At 30.5% G+C, this 24,899-nt stretch overlaps 1 protein-coding gene across 1 annotated transcript in view; it reads right to left on the reverse strand.

Annotated features, from left to right (window-relative positions):
- Nucleotides 1-458: 458 nt before the first annotated feature.
- Nucleotides 459-24,899, reverse strand: part of LOC124368527 (T-lymphocyte activation antigen CD80-like) — a 30,102-nt gene continuing 5,661 nt past the window's right edge. The window contains exons 3-7 of the mRNA XM_046825767.1: nt 15,738-15,946; nt 14,358-14,487; nt 8,818-8,951; nt 7,781-8,003; nt 459-1,004 (exon numbers count right to left, since the gene is read on the reverse strand). Of these exons, the coding sequence (XP_046681723.1) occupies nt 901-1,004; nt 7,781-8,003; nt 8,818-8,951; nt 14,358-14,487; nt 15,738-15,946 (800 nt within the window). The 3' untranslated portion in view covers nt 459-900. The remainder of the gene's footprint in view (nt 1,005-7,780; nt 8,004-8,817; nt 8,952-14,357; nt 14,488-15,737; nt 15,947-24,899) is intronic.

Here is a 24,899-nt window from a genome sequence, read left to right on the forward strand (position 1 = left end):
GTTTAGTATTCTTGTCTTGCCTCAAATTGTGAAATTTGAACTTAAGGAATGAATACTGGCTTTAAGAAATAGTTTTTAAGGTAGTTCGTGACTTCACATCCTATTGAGGATGGTCTACAAGGAGTTTAGTAAAAAATGTTGACGTAAGCATAGGCCAAGATGTACATCGTTTTAAAGTGTAGTGTAAGATGTTCTTCAGGTTAAGATCAAAGCCTAAACTAGAAATAAGAACTTTCTATTATAATGAAATGATAATTTTTTCCACTTTATCATTCATCTTTGCTAAGAAACTCCTATATAATGATGTACATCTTGAGCTATGTTTCCGTTCAACATTTTCACCAAATTCCATATTCCTTATTGTTATATTGATTCTATTGCTAAAATTGCTATTGTTTATATGTTGATTTGAAAGTTATCATTCAGTATATTCACATAAAACAAAATTCATAGGTAAATGTATTAAAAGAAGCATTTTATTATTCAACATTTTACTTAAAATATAACACGTTATAATTCCAATGAACTAGAATATAAATACATTACAAACTAATAACACCTGCTTAACTTATACAATTATACATGTTATTATTGAAAAAACTGTATTGTAAATATAAATTATTTGAATAATATAGACTGTAATAGACTTTGCATTTGTGATACTTAATGAATGTTTGCCAAAACAACTCAAAATAGTATGAAACTAATGAGTTTAACCGAATACACTTTTTGGAAACTATTATTTTCGTAAAATCTGATTTTAAATATACTAGAGTGTAAAATTAAAAAGATAGATACGAATTAAATTCAAAGTAATTAACTGCTCGGAGGGGAATGTTTGTGTATAAAATGATAGTAAGTTACTTCTCACATCCAGTTGAACTTTGGGAGAAGTTAACTTCAATCCTCTAAAAACAATATCATAATGAAGTGGTGGAGTATGGCTGTCGTGACAGCTGTCATCATTACCAGTGCCATCACACTTGCCTTTGCTCCTTCATGGCCTGAAATCAGAAATAAATAGAGAAATATTTTAGTGTTTGCTTTAGTTTTACATTCATTTTACGATGAACTTGTGATTTTAAAAGCTGTCTCATTGATATTAGTAATCCACATCCCTGACTCCTATGAGTGATCTTCCGGTCCGGGCTTTTAGAAGTTGACATACATTTTTACATGTATATACCTGTAAGAGGAAAATTACGGATGGTTAATAACGAAAATATTATCAGACAGAGACAATGTTCTCCAAGTTGATTTTTGCTCAATAGTATTAAAAAACAAGTTACTACCCATTTGAGCACTTTGAGCCTAATTAGAAAATGTTTTAAATTTACTACTGTGCTGTGCTTGTGATTTGTTATGATCGTATTAGTCCTTCACTGCGAATGAAACTTTCAGAATGTTGTACTAATAACATCAATTGATCTTTATTGAAGTGACTAATTCTTTTGGCGGGCTACAGATATATGTTTTACACATGCCTTCGCAGTGGAATGACCGAAATGTAAATAAACCGTTATATACACATCTGATCTGAACTGTTAAAAGTTGACGTTAATGAAAAATCTGTTAGGAGGGATTGGAAGGGACATATAAACAACAATAACATACAACATTATATATGATAAAAAAAAATTACGAAACGCTTCTCTGATTTAGAAGTGTTTTAAAATGGTTTGTATTCTAACAAATCGATCAGTTTACTCATGTTATTATTGACGTAAATATTTTATCATTTGGAAGTATCCCTGCTTATGCAGACTTTCCTGTGGAGTCTTTGAGGTTAGGTTACTCAAGCTCCAATTTAAAAGCTCTCAAAATTTACAAAATCAATTCATACTCTGCTAATAGTAGTTATATTAACACACTAATAAACAACTTCCAACAGCAAACAATCGTTACAAAGAGACTGAAGTATGTGATAAAATACTGGTTCGAATACATTTATGCACTACTAATTTATTTATTAATAAATCCAACGTAAAGTTCATTAACTTACTGCATTACTTAACATCAGTATTTAAAGCTCATCAAATTCTAAATTTAATTTCAGCACGGTTAATAATATTCTTATTCCACTTCACTCACTAGTTTTGTCCTTAAGGAATTTAAGTAAGGATTAAAAATAATTTGATTAAATCTTTTCTAGCTAACAAAGTTTGCTGAAGAAAAGTCAAAACCATTAATTGCCTTAAAAAAAATTAAATTTAACAATGTAAAATGGTAAAACATAAGTAAAACGAGATATGGAACAACAACAATAGATGCTTTGTTTACTATCAAAAGTTTTTTCCAGAAATGTTGTATTGTATTTGAGCTATTATAAACCCATAATTTTTTAATCATAATGACACTGAAAATGAAGTAGTTATTTCGGAAATACTAGATTGTAGGGAAAATGATAATGACCAAATTATAGAAACTAATATAAACGATAATAATGAAAATTTATAAATATTTATCATTTAATATTTAGAAAGCAGTGATAATTTGAATGTAAAAAGTATAAAAAATATGTATAATACGTATTAGTAGAAAGTTTAAAAACTGTTATATGTAAAAAATTTAGTGTTATTATTTTAAAATATTAAAATATCCATTTAATAATTAGCAAACGTTCTTTTTCAACACATATATTCACAACCCGTCATAAAAAATAGTCACTTCTGTCGGTTGGTCCCTCGAATGACTTTATTTTTTTCAGTTAATACAATAGTGACTATAAAACAAAATTAAAATAATTGAAACGTTAGTAGTCAGAGTTTAAGTAACATCAAATTAAACATTATGTTGTAATTCAGTTTTAATATCATTGTTTAGGTCAACGTTTGTTAAAGTCTAGTGGTATATTTGTTGCAGATGTGTAATTTTTGTGAGCGATTAACACGCTAAAAGTGCAAAAACAAAAATGTGTTATGTATATTTGACCCTCTGAACAAGATGAGCATCGTTAAATGGCTAATAGAGAAATTAATATTTGAAAATTATTTATTCTTCCAATTATGAAGTTAGAAAAGGCTCAGGTTTTAAATTTTAAATCTGCACGTTCCAAAGTTAGTTGAAATTTTGATATATGTATGTGACTTTTCTGTTAATGTCAAATATGTATATGTTAATTGTATGTATATGTACAAGAAACCCTTTCGCCCTGTTTAGAAGGTTTAACGGATAAATGTTCTAATTTGAAATAAGGAAACTGTACTGAAAACTCTAAAATTGAAAATTGAAACTTATTTTTTCATTCTGAGAAGTCACTCTTGTTTATTTCGACTGCTGACCGATCATAGCCTTGCAAGCAGCTCACCTGCTCGGCCATTGGCGGTGGTTCACATTTAAGCCGATGGTCCCCAGGTTGTATAATAGTTCTTAGGATATTTATTGACTATTAAGAAATTAAAATAAAACTACAATATGTCTCGTGAAAAATTATAAAAATACTAATACTAAAACTATCAGTAGTACATAGTAAATTAAATTTAAAATAGAAAGCAGACAACAACATAATAACAGTGCATTGTCGCCAGGCAGATCTTCATTGGTCAAATAATATTATAACATGGTAAACTACAATATAAAATAACAAAATAAATTCAGATAACAATAACCAATAAGACAACAACAGATATACAATTTTGAAAGTAAAAAAGTAACAGTTTAAGTAAACAAGATTATTAAAAAAATATAGGCTTTAGATATAAAAAGTTAGGTAGCAAAGAACATAAAGTAAATACCAACAACTAAAGCCAAATATTAACATTAGAAACAGGCCTATTCAATTAAAAAATAATTTATCCTTCGAGAAATTCATAAACAGAATACATAAGATGTGGATTAAGCCAATTAAACGGTCTGTCAGAGAACATCTTATCACATGTTAAATTTTGCCAGAAACATTGGAAACTTATTATACAATCTTACCGCAAGTGTATTTGATATTTTTGTTTTTGTCAATTTAAATATTTTTACATCAATTTTGTTTATAAACCCAGTGTTGTGGACATGGACATCAGACATGGACTTAAAAATATCAATTTAGCTTCTCACAATCTTAGTTATTTCATAAATATACAAATTGACTCTGAATTCCTGTTCAACAAACAAGGGCTTACTAGGCGTATGTTCTTGTAACAAGGAGTTAGTCAAGATCCTGATAGCTTTCTTTTGAAAAATTTAGACATTGCCAATATTGCCTATACGTTTACTCCACACAATCAAGCCATATACCTACTGCGCTCTCAAAAAAGTACGATAGGTCATTCTGAAATAAACCTTAGGAATAATCTTTAAACTACTTATTAAAAATATAACTCTAAACAAATTCTTACACACAAACTCGATATGGCATTTCCATGTTAATTTAAAATCAATGAGGATACCCAAAACATTTACATTCTCGGATTATTTATCAAATAAATATGCATTATTCAACTATACAATAATCTTTTTCATTGTTTTAGCATTTGACAGTAAACCAGTAAACAGCGTTGTCCTCTTCTTGAGTGATATGTTCAAGAGAGTGAATTTTATTGTGACAAGAAACCAAAGAAGTATCATCTGCATATACAATGGAAAACAATCAACATTACAAGAAACATGATACATTAATTAAAATTATAAAGAGCACTGACCCCAAATTGAGCCTTTTGGGACTCCTTGGTTAACATCTGATATCAAAGATCTCTTAAAATTTACACCAACCTACTGTGTTCTATTGCTAAGATATGATTCAAAGTTCACAACCTTTGAGGCCATAATAATGCAATTTATGAATAAGAAATTCATGTACCTCGCAAAAAAGTGTTACTCAGATCACATAGTGTGGCCTGAGTGATGAGCCTTTTTTCACAGCTAAGTACAATTCTGTCACAAGACTATCCATTACCATTGTTGTGAAAAACCTTCTCTGTGGCCGAATTGAATATTACTAAACAAATTAATAGTGACCTGACAAGTGACCTGAGAAAAAACTACAACCATTATTAGGATTCACAGATCTTTCAATACACTTTAAAACCTCATCAACACTACCCCTCACCTTAGCAGTTGTTGAAACTGTCTGGAGATACATTACCCATTTGCATCATTTATTTATTCGAACGGTCAAAAAAGACCAGTGCATTCTAACAAAGCAATACAATTCAAGATGTAAATAATAAACTATATAACATACTAATAACTACAAATACATAAAAAAACAATCAAGTACAATAGCAAAACAACAGATTAACAACAAAGATAAATATAATAACAAGAGTAATTAGACGGTACCTTATTATACAAAACGGTGAAGGTTATTTGACAGTATATAGGTCAGGACACAAGTAGTTCTCTCTTGAAGGTATCACCGCTCATACTGAAGAGGTCAGATGACCGGGCAGGTTCTTAGCCAGCCATTGAAGGAGAAGAAAAGGACTATGAAACATGTGCTGGGTAGAGTAGTGTCGCCTTGCAAACAACCGGGGGTGCGATTCCCGGAAGTCCAGCAACTCGAGCAGATGCATCGATGACAGAGCAGATCAACTTTTTCAGAAATAGCAGATCATGAACTTTGCGTCTTGAATGGAGGGGTCTTAAGTTGAACTGAAGTTGAAGGTCATCAATCGGCACATTACGGTACTCGAAGCGCAGCCGCAGCCCAATCAAGCGAATGAGGTGGTTCTGTTCGATCTCAAACATAATAATATGACCAAAAAAGTATGGGTTTCAAACAGTAGAGGAATATTAAAGCATGGGTCTAAAAAGATGGGCGTAGAGGGTATTCAGAGCTTGGACAGAACCCGTGTCACGACTGGTCCTAATAACGAAATAGAGTGCTGCATTAGCCTCTTTAGAAATGTGATTGATATGCTCATGAGAACCGGAGGTCGGAAAAAATATTACACTCAGACCCTTAGTACAACGTGGGGATTTTAGTTATTAAGTTTATAATAATAAAAAATTGGAGTATCAGATCTAGAAAAAGAGCACTTGGAAATATTCAGCATACCATCAACGTCGAACTATTCTGCCAGCAAATCAATACTCTTTTATAAGGACATACAATCTTCCACTGATTATATTTTTCTGTGAAAACTTTAGCGTCATCAGCAAATAGTGGAATATTAAAACCCACACATTGAACCAGCTGGGAAAGGTTCGGATAACGAGCCCGCCACTCGCACCTGAAGACAACAGTCACGAAGATAACATTCCAGCCAACACAAGAGCGCCCCGCCAACACCAACAGCTCTGAGCTAAGCTACAAGGTAATTGTGGCTAGCTCGATAAAATATTTTCGAGAAATACGTGTAGATGTGTCTACTTGGTAGGAGTTACAAAACGCTTGGAAAATATAAGAGGTTTGAAGTGGTCGAGCACCGTTTGACAAAACCATGTTAAAACCATGTCATTGATTATGATCTAGATCATGCTGCATTTTGGACGCTTCTTCAATTCTTGTAGCATTGAAGGACAATTTACAAGGTTGTAGAGCTCTCATATATGCCTTTCTCTTATCACGCAAAATACTAAGGATTTCTCCACTTTTTTTTATTTTGAATATGTCTAACAGAAGGTAAATTTCATCTTTCGTTTTTCTGTGCTCATCATTATACCATTTGTTTTTAAAACTGTTCCTGGATGGACAAGTACTTTCATGTACTTTCTTGGTTGTGAATGGGGCATATCCTTCAAACATAGTCAAAACGTGTTAAGGAAGGACTCCAAAGTGGCTAGTCCCACTCCACCCTCACTTATGTTAGGTATATTGTTTAACAGATATTACTAGTCAGTCTTGAGCGAAGCCAAGTTAAAACGTTCACAGTTAAAAAGAGTAACCTGAATATGTTGAACCGTAGTACTGTCAGGCTTGTCAATGGAAGTATAGCTACTTAGAATCAAATTTAAATCCTCTTCAAATTGTATACCGTCATGATCAGACAGACTTGGCTGAACTACCTCTATATAAAAAACTATTTGGTGTACAATCAGCTATGCTGTTTGCAAGACGTGCTTGCCCACGTGAAGGCTGATGATTGACATAGTACAAATTAAATTGTCTCAATAAATTTTAAAACTTAGTAAGTATAGATTTCTTTGTATTAATGCCAAATTCTGCATTCATATCTGGAAAGTCAAACTACAATTAAGTTGATGTTATGTTATTTCCACAACTGCTACTTCAGAATTAAGTTCGTCACAAGAGGAGTTGAGGTTAATTGTAGTACAAGATCCAGCTAAACTTTAGTTAAGGAACAATAAAATACCACAGTGAGTGTGAGAAATGCGACAAAAGCCAAATATTGTAGTTGGCAGGAATTCAGAGGTCATCCTGCTCATTTCTGAGCCAATGCTCACTGAGACATAATATACTAGATTTTTTTAGCATTAGCTTAATAGGCGTAGTAAACAAATAAGAGTACCTTATTCGTGCATGTTAGCATCAATCAATTTTGCTTAATGTAGAAAGGAATAACTTATTTCAGGCAATTTCATATCATATTATAACCGATATAAAGAAAATCAAAACTACTACATACTCCATTTATTTATCATAATCTAAAATGGTGAAATCAACATTGAGGTAAATTGAAACTGAAACAAAATGTCGTTAAGAGTTGTAATAATGACTGTTAGCATTACCTTATGCTGACAACTGCGCGATAAAATAAAATCCTATTAAGAATAAGTTTTAAATGGCATAAAAATGTACAAAACAATTTTTTATATACATGTGTTGAAATGAAAACAGAAAGTTAATGTTCCTTGAAATTAACAACATCATGCTTAAAGTGCTTACCTGTAACATAAAATTGTTGTATTGTTGATGAAGAACTAGGTACTCCTTCTACTACTGCTACGCTCGAAGCATTGTACACATTAAATTGAGAAACTTCACATCGAAGGTGAATCTGTCCATTAGGTGAAGCGGACACTATCGGCAGTGAGAGCTCACTTACAGAACTGTCAACATCATCTTCCACTGTGTACTGCGTAATTCGGCTATTGTCTGGGTATGTCACCTGTACACACAACATCCTGTCAAGAACTCTGTAATAATGTAATATAAGTTTTCTATAAAACCAAATACTTTCTCCTAACATAACTTAATTAAAGGAAATGTGAAAATCTATTAGGCAAAGAAGAACCGTAAAGAGGACATTTAGAAAACAAACTGCTAATCTGTATATATCAGCGGTGTGTTTTCGTAGATTATTGTTTCCAAGTGTTCCAGGTTTTTTTGGGAGTTTTTTAAAGTTGGGATATTTTAAAGTTTATATTCTACAAACTGTTAGACGTTAGAGATAAAATTCTATTCGTGACCTAAATGGTGCATTACTTGTTAAGAAGCCGTTACTAAAATAATTATATATTTTGTACTCAAAACCATGAGTATTTACTCATGAATATTTTTCTTTATTTTTTTGTTGGGACGATGAGTTTTTATTTAACAAAAAAACAAGATTACACACCTCAGAGGTATAATAAACCAGAATATTTAAAAAGGAAAACTGTTATGAGTTTGATGAAAATTACATAGTTAAATACTTAAGCAATAGTTATTCAATAAATAATACTGGGGTAAATGTATGATTGCTAAAAACAATAAGGTCTTTAATGTTATATATCCTTAATATTTTATTTTATTCAGACCATATTTTTATATATTTCAAAACCTTCCAGTCTAGGATCCTCTAAGACAGAAGATTATTCTTACCACTTCTTTAACGAAATAGCTTTTATCAAATATTTGAACAATATCTATAAACTACAGTCATTGAGGTACAAACTTGGTATTGGACACCTACAATGTGCATGTGTTTATGTCCTACTAACCTGCTCACCATCTACAAACCAGGTAAGGTTTGGTAATGGGTAGCCTCCTCTTGTGGCGCAGCTAGCATTCAGCGATTGTCCGACTTGGACCTTCTCATTATGTACGTAAATCGTTGGACCAATATCGGGTTCCACTGTAATGAACAAACAATCTTTGTTAGTTCGGGTGTGACGCATTTTGTTATTGGCTCTTGTGCAGAGCTATCGCTTGCGTTCATTTTGTCCACTCTAGACTCAATGCAGTTAGTCAAGTATCACTTAATTACATCAACTTTGAGTGGCATTCCTTTGCTAAATTTTGTCATATTTTTTAATGCTTTAGGGCCTTTTCATCTGAAGAAAAGACTACATTTAAATCCTAGAAACGTGGTTTTATCCTTTTATTTTACATATAACTATGGCAAATGTCAGAAATCCTATTATTCTGTCATAACGTTCTTCTCAATAACAAATTTTAAAAGAAGAATTTAAATGTTTAACATCTTTAATAGGGAGTTTCCAGTCATTTACTCACAATAATATAGAATAATAAAAAATACATATTTCTATGTAATAAATAATTCTAGTATAGTTATAAGATTGTATGAGTTATGACGCCATAAGCTAAGTTCACTTTAGAAATTTAGTAAATGATGTATTCTAATGTATATCACAGACATCATATAAAATAAAATAAAGAGTGGTTACATAAAAGAAGAATACAAAATATATAAACATATAAATTTTAACATGAAATAAACTTTTTATGCAAATAAAAAAAATTAAAGTCTAAAAATTTAAATAAAAACATACAATATAACAAATTTAAGACTAACAATAACTTTGTTATCCTGTAAAAATATATAACATGTATATATATATATTTTATATATATATATATATATATTGTATATATGTACATATGTATACATACATATTATATATTTGTGTACGCCATCAGAACCTGAGTTGAGGTATACTTGGCTAATGACTAATAAACATAAATACTTGAGGATAATTTTGTGCAAACATGGTCAATATGATTATTTAATGTCAGCCCTCGATCTAGGTGCAATTCGAAGGAATTTAGTGCTGTCAAATATTTCCATAATTGTCTACCAACATGACGGCATAGCCACATTTTGGGTCTAAATGCCGCAGAGTAAAATTAATAACATTGGATTTTAATGTGTTTCTTTAAAGATTGAGGCTGTTGAAATGTTGAACACAATTGTTGATATCAATAAAAGTACGTTCTTCAAAAAGAGATTTTGATTTTCGGGTCAACAGAGAGTAGTCAAGTTTCCTTTGATCCATTACTAAATGGTTTTTACTTAACAAATTACTTGTATATATGTGTTAAATAATATAACCCATTGCCACATACTTTAATTTCATTCATTTAGTATATCCGTGTGATTAATGATGAAATGTAAATGAAAGGAATGAGAAATAATTATATCGTAAGTATTATTTGTATTTGGTATTACTGTGTAATAAATAAATCAAGAAATTAAGAAAAGATAATATTGAGTTAAAAATATTGTAAAATCTGAAAATGTCACACCGTGCCGTGACTTTAGTTAAACGAGCATATTACTAAACAAATATAAAACCAGGGTGTAATGCATAGCTCTTCGGAAATTGAAAATATAAATACGTAAATTATACGTCATATTTAATTTGATTTATTTTATTTACACCTGCTAATCCATTTGGCCTGTAGGTTAATACAAACGTAATTGTAAACAATGCATTACATTTGGATGTTTTACGGACTCTATCCTAATGTTATGAAACATAAAATTAAACAATTGAATAGTGACTGAAGTGCGCTTATAAAGCTATTTGGTATTGTACAATTGTCTGATAACCTATATTAGCACTATCTATAGCGGAAAGTATTACTGCAAGTTTTCATTTCCATCTTGGTTTAAAAAATTTGTATAAACTGTAAATTATATTTTAAGTTTTCAACAACACTGACATGCAGACTTAAATTTATTATTATATACATACACGTCGCTACTTGGATATGTGTACCAAAACAATTACATATTGACAATACAATTACAACTACAGTTGTTATAATTACTTATTACAATTATTATTGTTGGCATTTTTTTGTTTGATAAAAATTAGAAGTATTAATTTTTATCTCAAATATTAATTAATGCAAAAAAATAATTAATGCACTCATCCTGTAGTTTTGCTCAAATTTTGAAAATTTAAATTACAACTTTACTAGATAGCAATAATGTTCGTTGAAATAGTATATGACTAGACGGTTCATTTCCTGATTGGTGTGGTGTTGGAACATCGTACTAACACTAAATTCTAGATGACCAATGAACGTAAAAATGCTTCTTATGTTTCCCCTTAGGAGAGTTTCTCGATAATACCTAATTTAGTCCTAGAAGATGCGGATTAGTTTTAGGTTTCTCATAAATAAAATGCCAAATCTTAGTGGACAATGAAGGACATTGTTTTAAATACTTTTTATAGTTATGAAAATTATATTACGAGTAAAATTACCAACACACTTCATCCGTAAGTACTATTAGTGGCAATATTTATGCAACATTACTCATTTAAAATACTTGTAGGTCATATATTTCATCCTTAGATTGCCATAGCTTTTGTATAACAACAAACATGTAAAATGATACAAGTTTACATAAGAACATAAAAGCATTGCCAGTAGGGAAAATATTAAAATTCATGAATGTAGTTGACATAAGATCAGTTGACAGGGGTGGCCATGAATATGACAGCATTCAATGATATGGAGTGTGTTCGAAGAACATGTGTTTTTAGTTAGTTATGTAGACATTATCAAGTGTTGTTGGCGCAGGTACAAGACCCGTCAGTCACTAAATACCTACGTTGAATGATGAAAGATAATAAACACAGTTTAAAAACAATATACTCTACGTAATGCACAGTACACAATGTACTCCTTTTAAAATATTATAAATACAAATACTGTGCATGCATTTTTGTAATAGCATTCCTGTAGCTCTTTGATTTCGGAACCCATAAATTAATAGAAAACTTCTATCAAGAGATCTTTTCTAAAACAGTTTAAAGTCAGACATCTAAAAAGTGAAGCTAGGAATAAGAAACATTCGCTAACATGAAAACAAGGTACCAAAGATTTAAAAGTGGCTGAATAGCCAAACCCCATCATAAATAGTCAAGCTAAATCTTGTCACCTATACAAGAAGTAGCCACGCTTGTTGATGTGTGAAATCCGTTATCTGAACGATAATCGTTTGGGCCTCAATAAAATACTGGTAACAAACTAAAATTTAATCGAATTCCTTAGAATCAATTATTCATTACACAGTACAAATGAGATATAAAATATTTATATATTCATAGAAGTCACATACATTTTACTTGTACTTTCAAATGTGTAGTTACATTACGAAACAAGATTATATGTATTGAATTTGATAGTAATATAAAGTTGATAATGTTATGAGTTAATAATATGAAAGAGTTAAAAATTTCAATTACATAGAAATATATCATACACCAGGAACTATTTAAAATCATTTATCTATTAAAAATCTATTAAAGTCATTTTACTAAATACTTTGGGTGGTGCTGTATAATATGTTTAGATACGTTTTGATTATTGTGGACTAGTCTACAGGTTTGGCTGGAGATACAGTAATCCTACAGAACGATAAAAAAGAGGTAAAAAAACTGTAAAAACCGGGTCACACGGTAAGTTAGATATTTTTGTATTTAACAAGTGTAAAATGTTTGCTGTGTTAAAAGTCGAAAATATGTAAGAAATTTTGCAATTTTTAAAAGATGTTTGTCCTCTGTGGATAAATGTAACACACACACACACACACACACACACACACACACACACACACACACACACACACACACACACACACACACACACACACACACACACACACATATATATATATATATATATATATATATATATATATATACGCGTATATATATATAGTTATGCTCAGTTCCATATGTTTATAAATAAATAAGGAACATTTTAATTATAAAGGGTGATTCACGTAGATATGCAGAAGCTGAGGAAGCTTATTCTTTATGTGAAAAAACCGAAAAAAGTGTATTAAACAGGAAATGCTCTGGTAAGGTAGATTAATGGGCGTATTAAATTTTCTTATGGTCTTTCACCTAATAAATTGAATAGAAGTAGTCTCATAACTGTAAGTTCTGTCGTTTTTTAGAAACATTGAGTCTAATGCAAAAGATGTGAAAAAACGCATTTTTTATATAAAAAAAGATTGTCAAGGTCTTTTTGTTGTTCAAACAACCGCACTTAAATGGTATGTACCACTTTTTAATGAAAACTTTCAACCGTATGTGTTTGATGCTTTCCGTCTGTCATAGGAGATCCATTCGTCAAAAACCCTTTGGTAAGTTATAAAAACGAAGGATGTATTCAAACTAGTGCTAAAATAATTTTGTTTTGTTTTTGATCACTATGTTATTAGGTAGCATTAAGAGTCCAGTGAGAGGATATCATGGTCACATCTCGTATGATAAATCCTTAAAATACCTGATTCCGGAGTAGTTGTATTGCTAGTGTGGTTTACTATCCAAAATTAGTTCACTGAAATGCTCAAAAGTCCTACAAGTCATGTGCTTATTTATTGATTTAAGAAAGTTTTCACGAGCAAAAGTTATTGATGTCTTAAGGTAGGGTGTGACTTTACCGGTTTTGCCATTGAGTCATGCTTAGACTCAGCTTGTAATACACTTGAAAGGCATTTAACTATCCATTGTTTGAACCACTTTAGGATCGTTATCCACTGCAATAACAATCAATAAGTCTAATGCATTTCAGCGAACAATCGATTCGTGTCGTATCACTAGTGTGCATATCGTTTGGTAATTTCACGGCGCTGCGATATCACGTCTCTGCGAATACTTTGGTAATGTACTGCTATAAATCTCTGAGTCACTCATATTTATGTTTCTGGGTAGATTGAGGTGATGACTAGAGCTTTGGGTTTGGCCAGGAAATCACCACGCTGCTAGGCATGTGGGAGTGGGTTGAACCAAAAGGGGCCAGTATTGTGGCTAACAGCACCCCCTCCCCCCTTATTGAACATTTCCTCGCCTATTATTATGCATATTATAATTCTTAATTTTCGCTGTTTATGTTCCTGGTGTTGTCAAAACACTACCTTTTTGCTAACTGCAATTTTACGAGCAAAACGACACTACTTCAGTCGGGTTACAATGTGGTGTAAGCATTTCTGAATTACTTATACTTTCATTTGTACGTACAATTTATAAGGTCAGTACATTACAATTTTGGATAAATGCAAACGTTGTTGTAAACCTAAAGCGTAGAATTTTAAAGCTGTTTTGTTGCAAACTATAAAACCAAGTGCAATTTTTCTGTTTGGTTTACCAAGTAAGCTAAGCTTTAAATTTATTAAGGTCCACCGGTTGAGTTATCTGTCAAATTACCATTCAATAAACAAAAAAACTGGTAATGATCAGTGAAAATTGATAACATTCGATTAAACTGACATACTGACCAACAACAGTGACGAAAGCAGAATCAACGACTGTGAAGAAAATGGGAGCTTCCGTTGACACTTCACACTTGTAGAGGCCAGTTGAGTCGACATTGACCCCGGATAGTACAAAAACATTGCCATCTTTGATCTGCAATCAAAAATCATACTACGGTTTTATGCAAACTTTGACTCAGTTCTTTGTTAGCAGTTGTAAATTTACCATCCATTGTTCGAACCAATTTAGTTCTAGAACTGTATAAAATCTATAAAATGTGCGAAAACAAAATGATTATTACTATAATGGGCTTAAAATGATTACACATTAAAAAAAAACAATGCAATAAAAACAGCCCATTGTGACGTGGGATGTAGTGAATGCGGTGTAGTACTTGCAATCGGAATTAAAAATCAAACGTTAGACACGTAGCCTAAATTATAGTTTAAGAATGTATTATATTATATATATTATATTATATGATAGTTTAAGAAATTGAGATTATAGTTTAAGTTTTAGCCAATCTGTTAGATGAAGAATAAATAAATTGAAAAATAATTTTCGGCCAAATACTCATATGATTGGTTAACACTAATTTTAAATATAAATATAACCGTCTGACGGTTGGTTGTTTTTCAGTACGTCAGGAAAAAATGTGATTTAAGAAACAAATTTCGATAGATATTTTTTAATCCTTGGGCGCATAGCATTTTCAATTCTGCGAGTACTAGCGTTGTTGACTACCCCTTCTTTCTTGGAGTAAATTAATCTGTTCATTTCACGAAAACCCAAGTTATGTACTTATACTATGCAGTTTAGCTCCTGAACTAGAAGTTTGGTGAGCCACACACTTATCGGAGCTCTCATTGTGAGGTAACACTGACCACGGCCCAATCAGTAACAAGTTTAATTTACGATTTAAAACAAACATTTCTAACTAAAAAATGTTACCTTTAGATTATAATCAAGTAGAACTTAAAATAATTTTATTCCTTTATAATAAGACCCAAAAAATATATTATAAAATTAAGGGAACACGTCTAATAGATATTAAACCAAATTCAGCATTACGAGTTAAAAGCTTATTGTCATTGGCAGTCACATGACATTCGGTTATGTAGTTGTAAAAAACTGTATATTTTTTACATAAAACATTGTGTTTTTTAATTTTACCTTAAAGTGGAAGGTTACATGACAAAGTGCAAAAAGAATAAAATCTACAGTGCGTAAAATATATGTTTAGCGTCATTAATAGATTTACTTAGGAGTATTTAAATTATGTACTTATATCTTAACTATTTCTTTTGTTTTTATCTTTAATCGTAAAACAGTTGGCTAACGTATTAAGCTATAATTATGTTCGTCTAATTGGAGTAATAATATAACCCAAAAACTATACTTACATCATATGTTTCTACTTCCAGAAGGTCAAACACATGAACCTGAGGACTGTCTTGTGGAATAAAACGATAAAGTTCTTTATCACCAATGTAGTATTTAAGAGTGTATAAAGATTCGTTTTCTAGAGTGTAAGAGCAGTTCAGTGTTATATTTCCTCCAACCAAGACTGCAGTAGGCACACTTAGGTGAACATCTCTTAAGCACCAGTTTCCTTAAACATGTAAATTAAAATTACAATATTTCCTAATACAAACTTTAGAAATCCATTACAGTAGTAATAAAATGTGGATAACTCGTAAATATAGTTACCGAATAATACTCCAAATACGTAATGTCTAATAACGCTTTTGATTTAGAGGTTTGTAGCTTGGGGTAGGAAACTAAACAAAAGAATGTTGGCATTTGTTGTGCTGAGAAAAAGTGATCACTATTTTTAAAAAGTTTTGAATGTATTTACATTAAGAAGAAAATGTAAGTGTATTCTAATTAAAAATATCAATACTGATTATTAATACAACTTTATTAGAAAACTTCTATAGTTACCATCACAGTTTACATGGTAACATAACTTTCTCTAAAGAAGGCCATGAACTATACATACAACATACATGTATATCATCTGCTTATATTAAAAAAATTACACGAAATACGTCGATAGCTAGGGACCGGACAAGGTATGTTTTTCCTTACACGATATCAAATTTCAACCAATAATACTGAAATAAAAATTATTTATTTACAGCAAACAAGTAAACAAATACAATGAATTTCATTTCATCTGATTTTATTATAGAATCTTATGTCCAATATAGAACAACTTAAACTAACTAGATTTGCAACAATGTAACAACCGGCGTCATTTAGTAAACACTGTTTCAGTTACTTCCCAAATCAAAAGCCCATTTCAATAGAACTGATATTTCGGTGGTGGTATTACGGTCAGTATGGATACAGTTAATGGATTTTTTATTTTTAAGCTAGTATGTGATTGTATAAAAGTTAAGTATAGCCACTTGTTGTAAATTGTGAGCTAATGTTCAAAATAAGTTTAGAAAATCCAGTTCAAAAAGTTAATGAAAACTTTGGTTTCTCAATAAAGTATTTTACGAATGAAATGTGACATTCATGAAGTAATACGGTCCATTAAAGTAAAATTAATGGAAGAGTGTCTCGTGTATCTGTCTTTTTAAATAACAATGATACACTAGTTAAAATACACATTGTTAATAAAAAATTAAATGGGTGCAATAATTTTGTGCACGTAATAAATCGTCTACGAAAAAAAACTTGTGCCATCCTTGTAGTTTTATTGTAAGTAAGGTGTGGAGAAACAAAAGCTAAATATACATTATCCTCATGCTTACAAGTAAATTGATGGTAATATTTTAAATAAATTTAAATTGGCAAGCAATATTTTACGCTTTTCATAAATATATATATATATATATATATATATATATATATATATATATATATATATATAGATAGATATATATTTATGCCTATTAATATGTTAGTTTACTTATTACTTATAAGTAAATCAAGATTTAAAATTTACTTATTTTTTTGTAGTAAGGTATTATTAAGTAATTACTGTATTTCGCCATTCTTGTTTACAATTCGTTTAACTGAGATAAATTTGTATGATTATGTATTCATTAAACATTACTTCTTTACTGTAAAACTGTTAAACAGTAAGTTTAATGAAAGAGTTTACTTAAGTTAAGGACCTCATCCTTATGATCATTATATTAATGGTAATAAATTTGTGGAGTGTGCCTTTAATTAGTTTATATAGTTGCCATTAATTAACATAGTTCTGTAGTTTTTGTAAGCAAAGAATTACTGTGGCTAATTACACAGGCTTTTAGCACGCCACTAACAACAGATTTTCCTAGAGACCTGAGAAAGTGCTTTACTTGGCAAATAGACGTTGATCAGATAATCAGAGACATGTAATACATTCCATTTAACATATTAATTGGATAAAACATCTATTCATTTTAAAGAGAAGCAAAAGTGGTATACGAAATAAAAGGTAACAAAAGCAGCCGCGTAGTATCAATATAGTTACGTGCCTTATCAATTGGTAAAGCAATATTATCAGTGATTTGCAGAAAACCGTGTCTTGCTTATTGTTTCGTTTGAATATGGACCGATAATTTCATACCCTTTTTAACCTAATTGGCTTGTTAGGAAAGTGAAAACCATCTGCAATAATTGAGTTGTTGTGAGTAATACTGTGCTAGTATCACGAAATTTGTATATACATTGGATCTCATTTTACGCCAGAGCTCTATTGTCTTCTATCCAATTATTGTTAAACTGCAATATTAGATCTCGGCACGGACTTTAAAAGTTCTGTAAGTTCTAATTTCTGTAATTTACTTGTAAAATGTCATTTTAAAATGGTTTACGTTTGAAAATGTTTACCCTCGTGACTTTAGATTGATTGAAATGTATAAATAACGAGATGATAAGCTTGTGTTTTAAAATATTTTCAAAGACTTCTGTTCAAAAGATCTGTGGAGACAAAATAAAAATTACATAAATGTGTTTAATGGTAATGATTATATTACTGACCCAACTAATGTATTTTCAAGTTTTACTGTAGATAGATGTGGATTGGACCATATCGTGAGGAAGCGATATGTAACCCCGTACAGACAGCCATTGTATTGTAAATCGTTGAAACATATCCATTGTATATGTTTGTATAAATTCTATCCCAAGGACGGAAATTATATATCCTATAAAACATCTTAATATGATCATACTCATTATTCCCATTTAAAATAGACGGAGTTAAGTATAAGACGATCATTATCGTATAACGTCAGATGCATTAATTATACTATAGTGAGCAAAATTTTAAATAAATAAAAAGTATAAAGTATTTTTCCAGGCTAAAAAAGTAATTCTTTTGTTCCTCATATGTTATTAAACCGAGCCATCGTTGTTACTGTAATATAAGTTTAAAGTTACCAAAATGATTATTTTTAATTAGGTTATGGATTTAAGTTTTTGATTTATAGGATCGATTAGTTTACAAATTTTATTCATCACTATAAATGTGACAGGAACTGTTGTATATAACAGTTGCATAATAGATTTTAGTAACATAATCAAGTTTTAGGATAGTGGAGTATTTCAATGACTCTGTTCCTAATCATTTTACATATTACCTGATATCGGATATCTTTAGTTGTATTGGTAGAATTAATTATATATATATTTTCTTTTAATAGTAAACAGGTTAATCGTTGATACAAAGATTTACTTTAATTTACATAAGATTTTACTGTTGGAACGATCTTGTTGTAGCAATTAGTCATGAATAAGTAAAACTGTTTCTTTATAAAACTCATTATTTTCAAGCAAGATTTAACTCCAGGGTGAGCTGTGTTCATCAGTAAGCAGTAACTTAACATCAAATATTCCTATAATATCTATGGGTAATTATTCCAGGAGAGTTCCAGGAGGAGAGAAATAAGATTGTAGTAGAGGAATCTTAGCTAGGGACAGAGTGACCTCCTTCTTGCCGACATCGGTTCCTTTTTTAAGGCAGAAAACAAGGAACGATCGTCATAAGGACATGTAATGTTCACAGTAACTTAAATGAAGTCTGTTATTGCAGACTAATAATGTAGTTTTTAGGTCTCCGGTTAGAAAAAAATCTTCGAGAAATAGTGCCGCATGAAATACTAAATTATCTTTTAGTTTCCATGATTGTTTATTATTTGTTTTAGTTTTAGTTGTAGGTGTCTTAATACCTTTCGAAGATTATAGATTTCAATTCTTGAACCGTACTACGTTGTACGTGAACGTTGGGAAATGCCCGAAGCACTGTTATCCTTTTTACACATTCTATGGTGAACAATAAACTTAGTATAAGTATAATTATACTCGCCTTAGTATCTTAAAATGAAAGTAACTCATTTAAAACTTTTACTAAACAAAATTGATCATATTTCACAACGATTTTCGTTCTAATATTATCTTTCGTCATTGAAGAACGTCTTGTGTCATTGTATGTAGATCTGGTATGTTTTATTAAATGAGAGAAATTTATTGTACATCTGAAATAATTATAACTTCATTATTTTTTTTGCTAAAACACTTTAGATTAAATTTAAATCTCTTAACAAATTCTGAATTATCGGTGAAAGCACATTTAGAACCAAAATATATCAGATAAGAAACACATTGGAAAGTTCTACAATATTGTTCGGTTGGAAACATTATGCAATAAAGTTAGTTATATTTTGGTTGATATGAATAAAAAAGAAATAAAAAATACAAACTCTACTCTTTTTTTAATAAAATTTAGTAATCTCATTCACTTTTGTTATAACATTATATAAAATATTAATTTAATGTTATTCTCATAGTTCATACAATTTTGTTAATAACAGTATTCTAAAACGATAGATGTAATATTTAAAACTTGCTTCAATAATGAATCTGAAATTAAATATACTAAAACAAATAAGGAAAATGTAAATGTAGCATATGCACAACGATTGGTCATAAACGATGAAGCGAGAGGAAAAAATGTCACGTTTAAAAATTAATTAAATTCCTATTTGTAACTTTACTGTTGTTCGAATTGTTATGAAAAATATGATATTTGAGTAAATATCATTGCATGTTACCTTTATGTAGGGTGGATCTTTTCTTTTCATTGCTTTGTTCCTTATTGATTTATATTTAATTAAAATTGGTAAATGATTACTAAAGAAATTTAAGATGCGTAAACGGGAGATATAAAGCTGGCATTTGTAGCAGATACATTACAGAATATATTTTTAGGAAATATTTGGAAAAACGTGACTGGGATCGAAAGGGGTTGTCATATGCTACGCCTCTAAATCGCAATTTAGTCCATCAATGCCTTTAGGATATTTTGAAGACCTTTCTAAAGATTCTCAAAGAAATTCAGATTTTAACTTCTGAATGATACTGTTAAAAAATAATCGCATACTCCGAAACATTCATTCTTGAGTATAATTACCACTGCAAAGTACTGCATATCTGTTTCGTGGGCTTATCTTCAATGCCTCTTATCACTTGACTTTCAGAATTAGGTTTCAAGGCTCCTATCCTTGTTTCTAGAACCCTACAATATATTGCGATTATTATACATAAACATAGTACATATTGCTACCTCAGGCTTTGTATTCAATTCAAAAATTTCTTGACGGATTTGGATTTATGTTCAAAAGTTAATAGTTCTGAAATGTTTTGTAGTAATGACATGCGGCTTTCTCTAATATACTGTGACAAAACACATATAAATTTTAAAACTGTAAATAATAATGTTATTATCGCTGTACAGCGATAGAAATATATATTTATGAAAGTTTATAAATATGTAATACATTTTTATTAAAAATATTGATTATTACTTCGATATTAAGTACAAATTTATGATAAAAATACTACAGTAATAGATTTTTAAATCATGTTTTGACGACATATTGTCCACATGATACGAAAAATTGCATAATTATACTATAATTTACTACTCATTTTATTTGTACCAATTTCTTCAACACTTAGATTTTACCGAAAGCAGCCAAAAGTTATTTGCTAAAGAACGTGTAACCGGTCAGGGACGTCAGCCCGGCCATGTTGAATTATATAAAAATAATTACGTTTAAGTACTCATTTTGTACTGATTATAGAGAAGTATAACATTTTGTACCCAACAAAGTAAAATTATATTTACCAAAACGTAATAGACGGGCTAGCGACATACTCATCCAGCCTTGTTGGAATTTCATGTCGTGGTAGAATTTCGTGTAATGGCAAGTATTAATTATATTTAGATGAAAAATAAACGGTACTAGGCAGCATTAGTCTGAGGTTTGTTGGATGTTTACACCAGTATTATAATTTTTATCCAACGCAGTAAAAGGTTATGAACAAAAATGTAGTTGTCGGGGAAGCGAAATGTTTCCAAGGAATGTTGGAAATTCACGATAACAATGTTACGATAACAATTCAACCACTATTTAATACTAGTGTGTACAGCTGGGTATTTTATATACAAATCAGTAAAACGTCATTAGCAAAAAACGAAATGGACAGGCCACCGACATGCCCGCACGGCCATGTTGGAAGTTCATGCCTTAGTGGATTCATGCCAGCAATACGCCAACCTGACCACGATATATTTTCATGCCGTGTTGGAATTTCATGAAAAACCGGTATTAAAACTTACACATTTATTAGTACTTGTACAGCAGGACAAAAATTTGAACTTAACATGCTACAAAGTTATTAAAGGAAACGTAATAGCTAGGCCAGCTGCAAGCCCACTCTGCAAATTTTTGAATTTCATGCCATGGTGGAGTTTTCTGAAAAAAAAAGAATTATGCCACGATTTAGTACTCACTTAGTAATGATTTGTCCAGGAGTAGCAAACACAGCAAGTATTGTCAAAAACGTATTGGGTGGGCCAGCGACATGCCCGTCAGGCCTTGTTAAAATTTTTAGAAAACTATTATACAATGATTTAATACTTATATAATAGTAATCTGTACAGCTTTATCAGAATTTGTACCGAACATAGTGAAATTTTTCAAGAAATACTTATCGGCCGGCCCATCAAGCATGCTCTTCTGTCCAAGGTCGAATGTTATGAAAATCATTAATCATTAATTGAATAGTCGCTTGGTACCGACGTGTACAGCAGTATCAGAGTGGTACTAAACACAGGAAACTAGTAAACAGTTACTTATATACTAGTGATACCCGTGATAGCGGTATGTTAGCTCGGTAATCTAAATTGTTGTATTGTTTGGAAAATTAAGAGCAATAAAATATAATAAACCGCGGCTTCGCACATAAATTACTACCGATAAAAAACAAATATATCGCGGGAATCCTTTTAAATGTCATTTTAAACACACCTGATTTAGGCGATAATTACCGAGAAATATTTGAAGCTGCTAACCTACTTTAGATTTACATTTAAATAGCTGTGTTCTTGGGATCTCAATTCGGTAAATGAAATAGTTTTTATAAGTACTGTGAAAAACCTTGAATTTCTCTCCAATGTTTTATTAGACACGATTTCAGTACCAGTTAAACTTAGGGCTGCATTGAGAATCCTGAATTCGAAGTCCTTAACTTTTCAGTTAACACAATCATTATGTAATGAATAATAGGGCTCTATGTAATTTTGAAACGTGGTTGATTTTGATGAAGAATATATACTCGTACGAAAGATGAGAAAATATTTTAATTGTTTTGAACACACCTAATGGTTTTGTTATTTTATTTCCGCTATCAAAGAAATTAAGAAGCCTTTGCAGCCCAAAAGTGTATAGCTACGGGCATTGTAGTTTATTTCGGTCTAAGTTATTTGTGGTAAAATAGGTTTGTTTATCTAAAAGGCCTAATTCAGTCAAAAAAAACAACTAAGATGGGTTTTATAACAGTCTTTTTATCTGTAGTAAAAGTTACAAAGTAACGTTTTATTTTTGCTATGTGTATTAAACTAATGATTAAGTATTGTATACTTAACATTTAATATAAACATATTTTTCAGCCTCTTGGGTAAACTTACGCCGACAGTATCAACAGCTTCTTAGTTTAAGCCAGTTTTGGACTATGTATGAATGTTATGATATTCCTAAATTTCAAAATAATCCTAATTTGGATCATATCTTTATAATTTATGATTTGGATTTCAACAAATATTATACTAACAAAGTAGGTGAATCTCTCCAGCGACGCTCGAGATCGGCATTGAGCAAGTCAATCATTAATTATTGATCATTTATCAATATTATTATCATATTTAGGGCAAATCTCTTTCTTTGATATTATGTTTTCTGTAAGAGGTGTTTTTTTGTGACAGGTTCATTTTTATTGGTGCTTTTCATAAGAATCCTCCTTATTTGAAAAAGACTAAGGGTTTTTTTGTTGGATTAATATTTGAGTTGTATTGGTTATTAATTTTGTTACTTAAAAAATGCCAGCAAATTCTAATGTTATAAAATGTTGTAGTTGCCATGTTCCTGTTGAGGACACTAACAACATGGTATGATTAATGAAATCATAACTAAGGAGGTAAATTGTACAAAACGTTTAAGAATTTACGTTGATAAGAAATGCATTTTAAGGAATTTATTGTTGTAATAATGATGGTTCAAGAGCTTCTTCTGGCATATATGCATTGATGGCCTTTTATGGACTTATATATCCTCACTTATAATAAGGTATTGCTGTTTACGGATGTTGTAATGAAATTGAGTTTCAGAGAGTGTTTATCTTACAAAAGAGTCCAAACGAATCATTAAACAACTACAGCTTAAGAGATATGTAAAACTGCTTAAAAAATAGAACGTCTGGCCTTCCCTTACTTATAGATGTTAGAAACAATATTGCATCCAAGATTTACCGAAATCACAACACACAATTATCAAACCACCAGAGCTCAGGAAACACAGAATAAATGTATTTAGAAATCTTCCGTCTCAAGCAGAAATCAGATTTTACAACAAAATTAAATTAGAATTAATTCTAAACAAACCTGATTTTTTTTTGTTTTCTAGGGCATTGCACTCAATGGAAATATTGTACACAAATTTATGGAACATAACATTATATACATTCCTAAATTAAAATTTTAATATAAACATTTTACACATTTTAGACATTTTTGTCTTCAATTATTTGAATATCCCGATCTAGAATGGTTTGTAGTAATTTAAATTAAGTTTTATTTACATTTTAAAAGTAAGATATTAGTAGTAAACACGTTTAGTTAAAAATATGTTGTATTCAGTTTGCCTTGATTACATAAATTAATTTTGTTAAATATCAATAAAATATTTGTTATTGTAATTGCTGTTTATTTCAAATACGTTTCGTTAGAAGTAAAGTCAAGTGTATGTTCTCTGGTGAGGATTGTGAAAGAAATAGCATGTGGCAGTCGTAGGTGGTTGGAATGCAGACGTATTTTGATCTGTATTCTGTAGTTCGGTTGTAATTAGTGTTGTGTTTAGTTTTTTATTAGCTGCATATTTTATAGTTAGTGAAGTTGACACACAGCATGGTGGTTGTGATTTCTGTCTTATGCGTGTGACAACGCTCTGATATGATCTGCTTTTTAACCTAGTTTTTAATTATGTCTTAGGTTAGTTATTTAC

This window comes from Homalodisca vitripennis, chromosome X, assembly GCF_021130785.1.
Source record: "Homalodisca vitripennis isolate AUS2020 chromosome X, UT_GWSS_2.1, whole genome shotgun sequence".
NCBI classification, from domain to species: Eukaryota; Metazoa; Arthropoda; class Insecta; order Hemiptera; family Cicadellidae; genus Homalodisca; species Homalodisca vitripennis.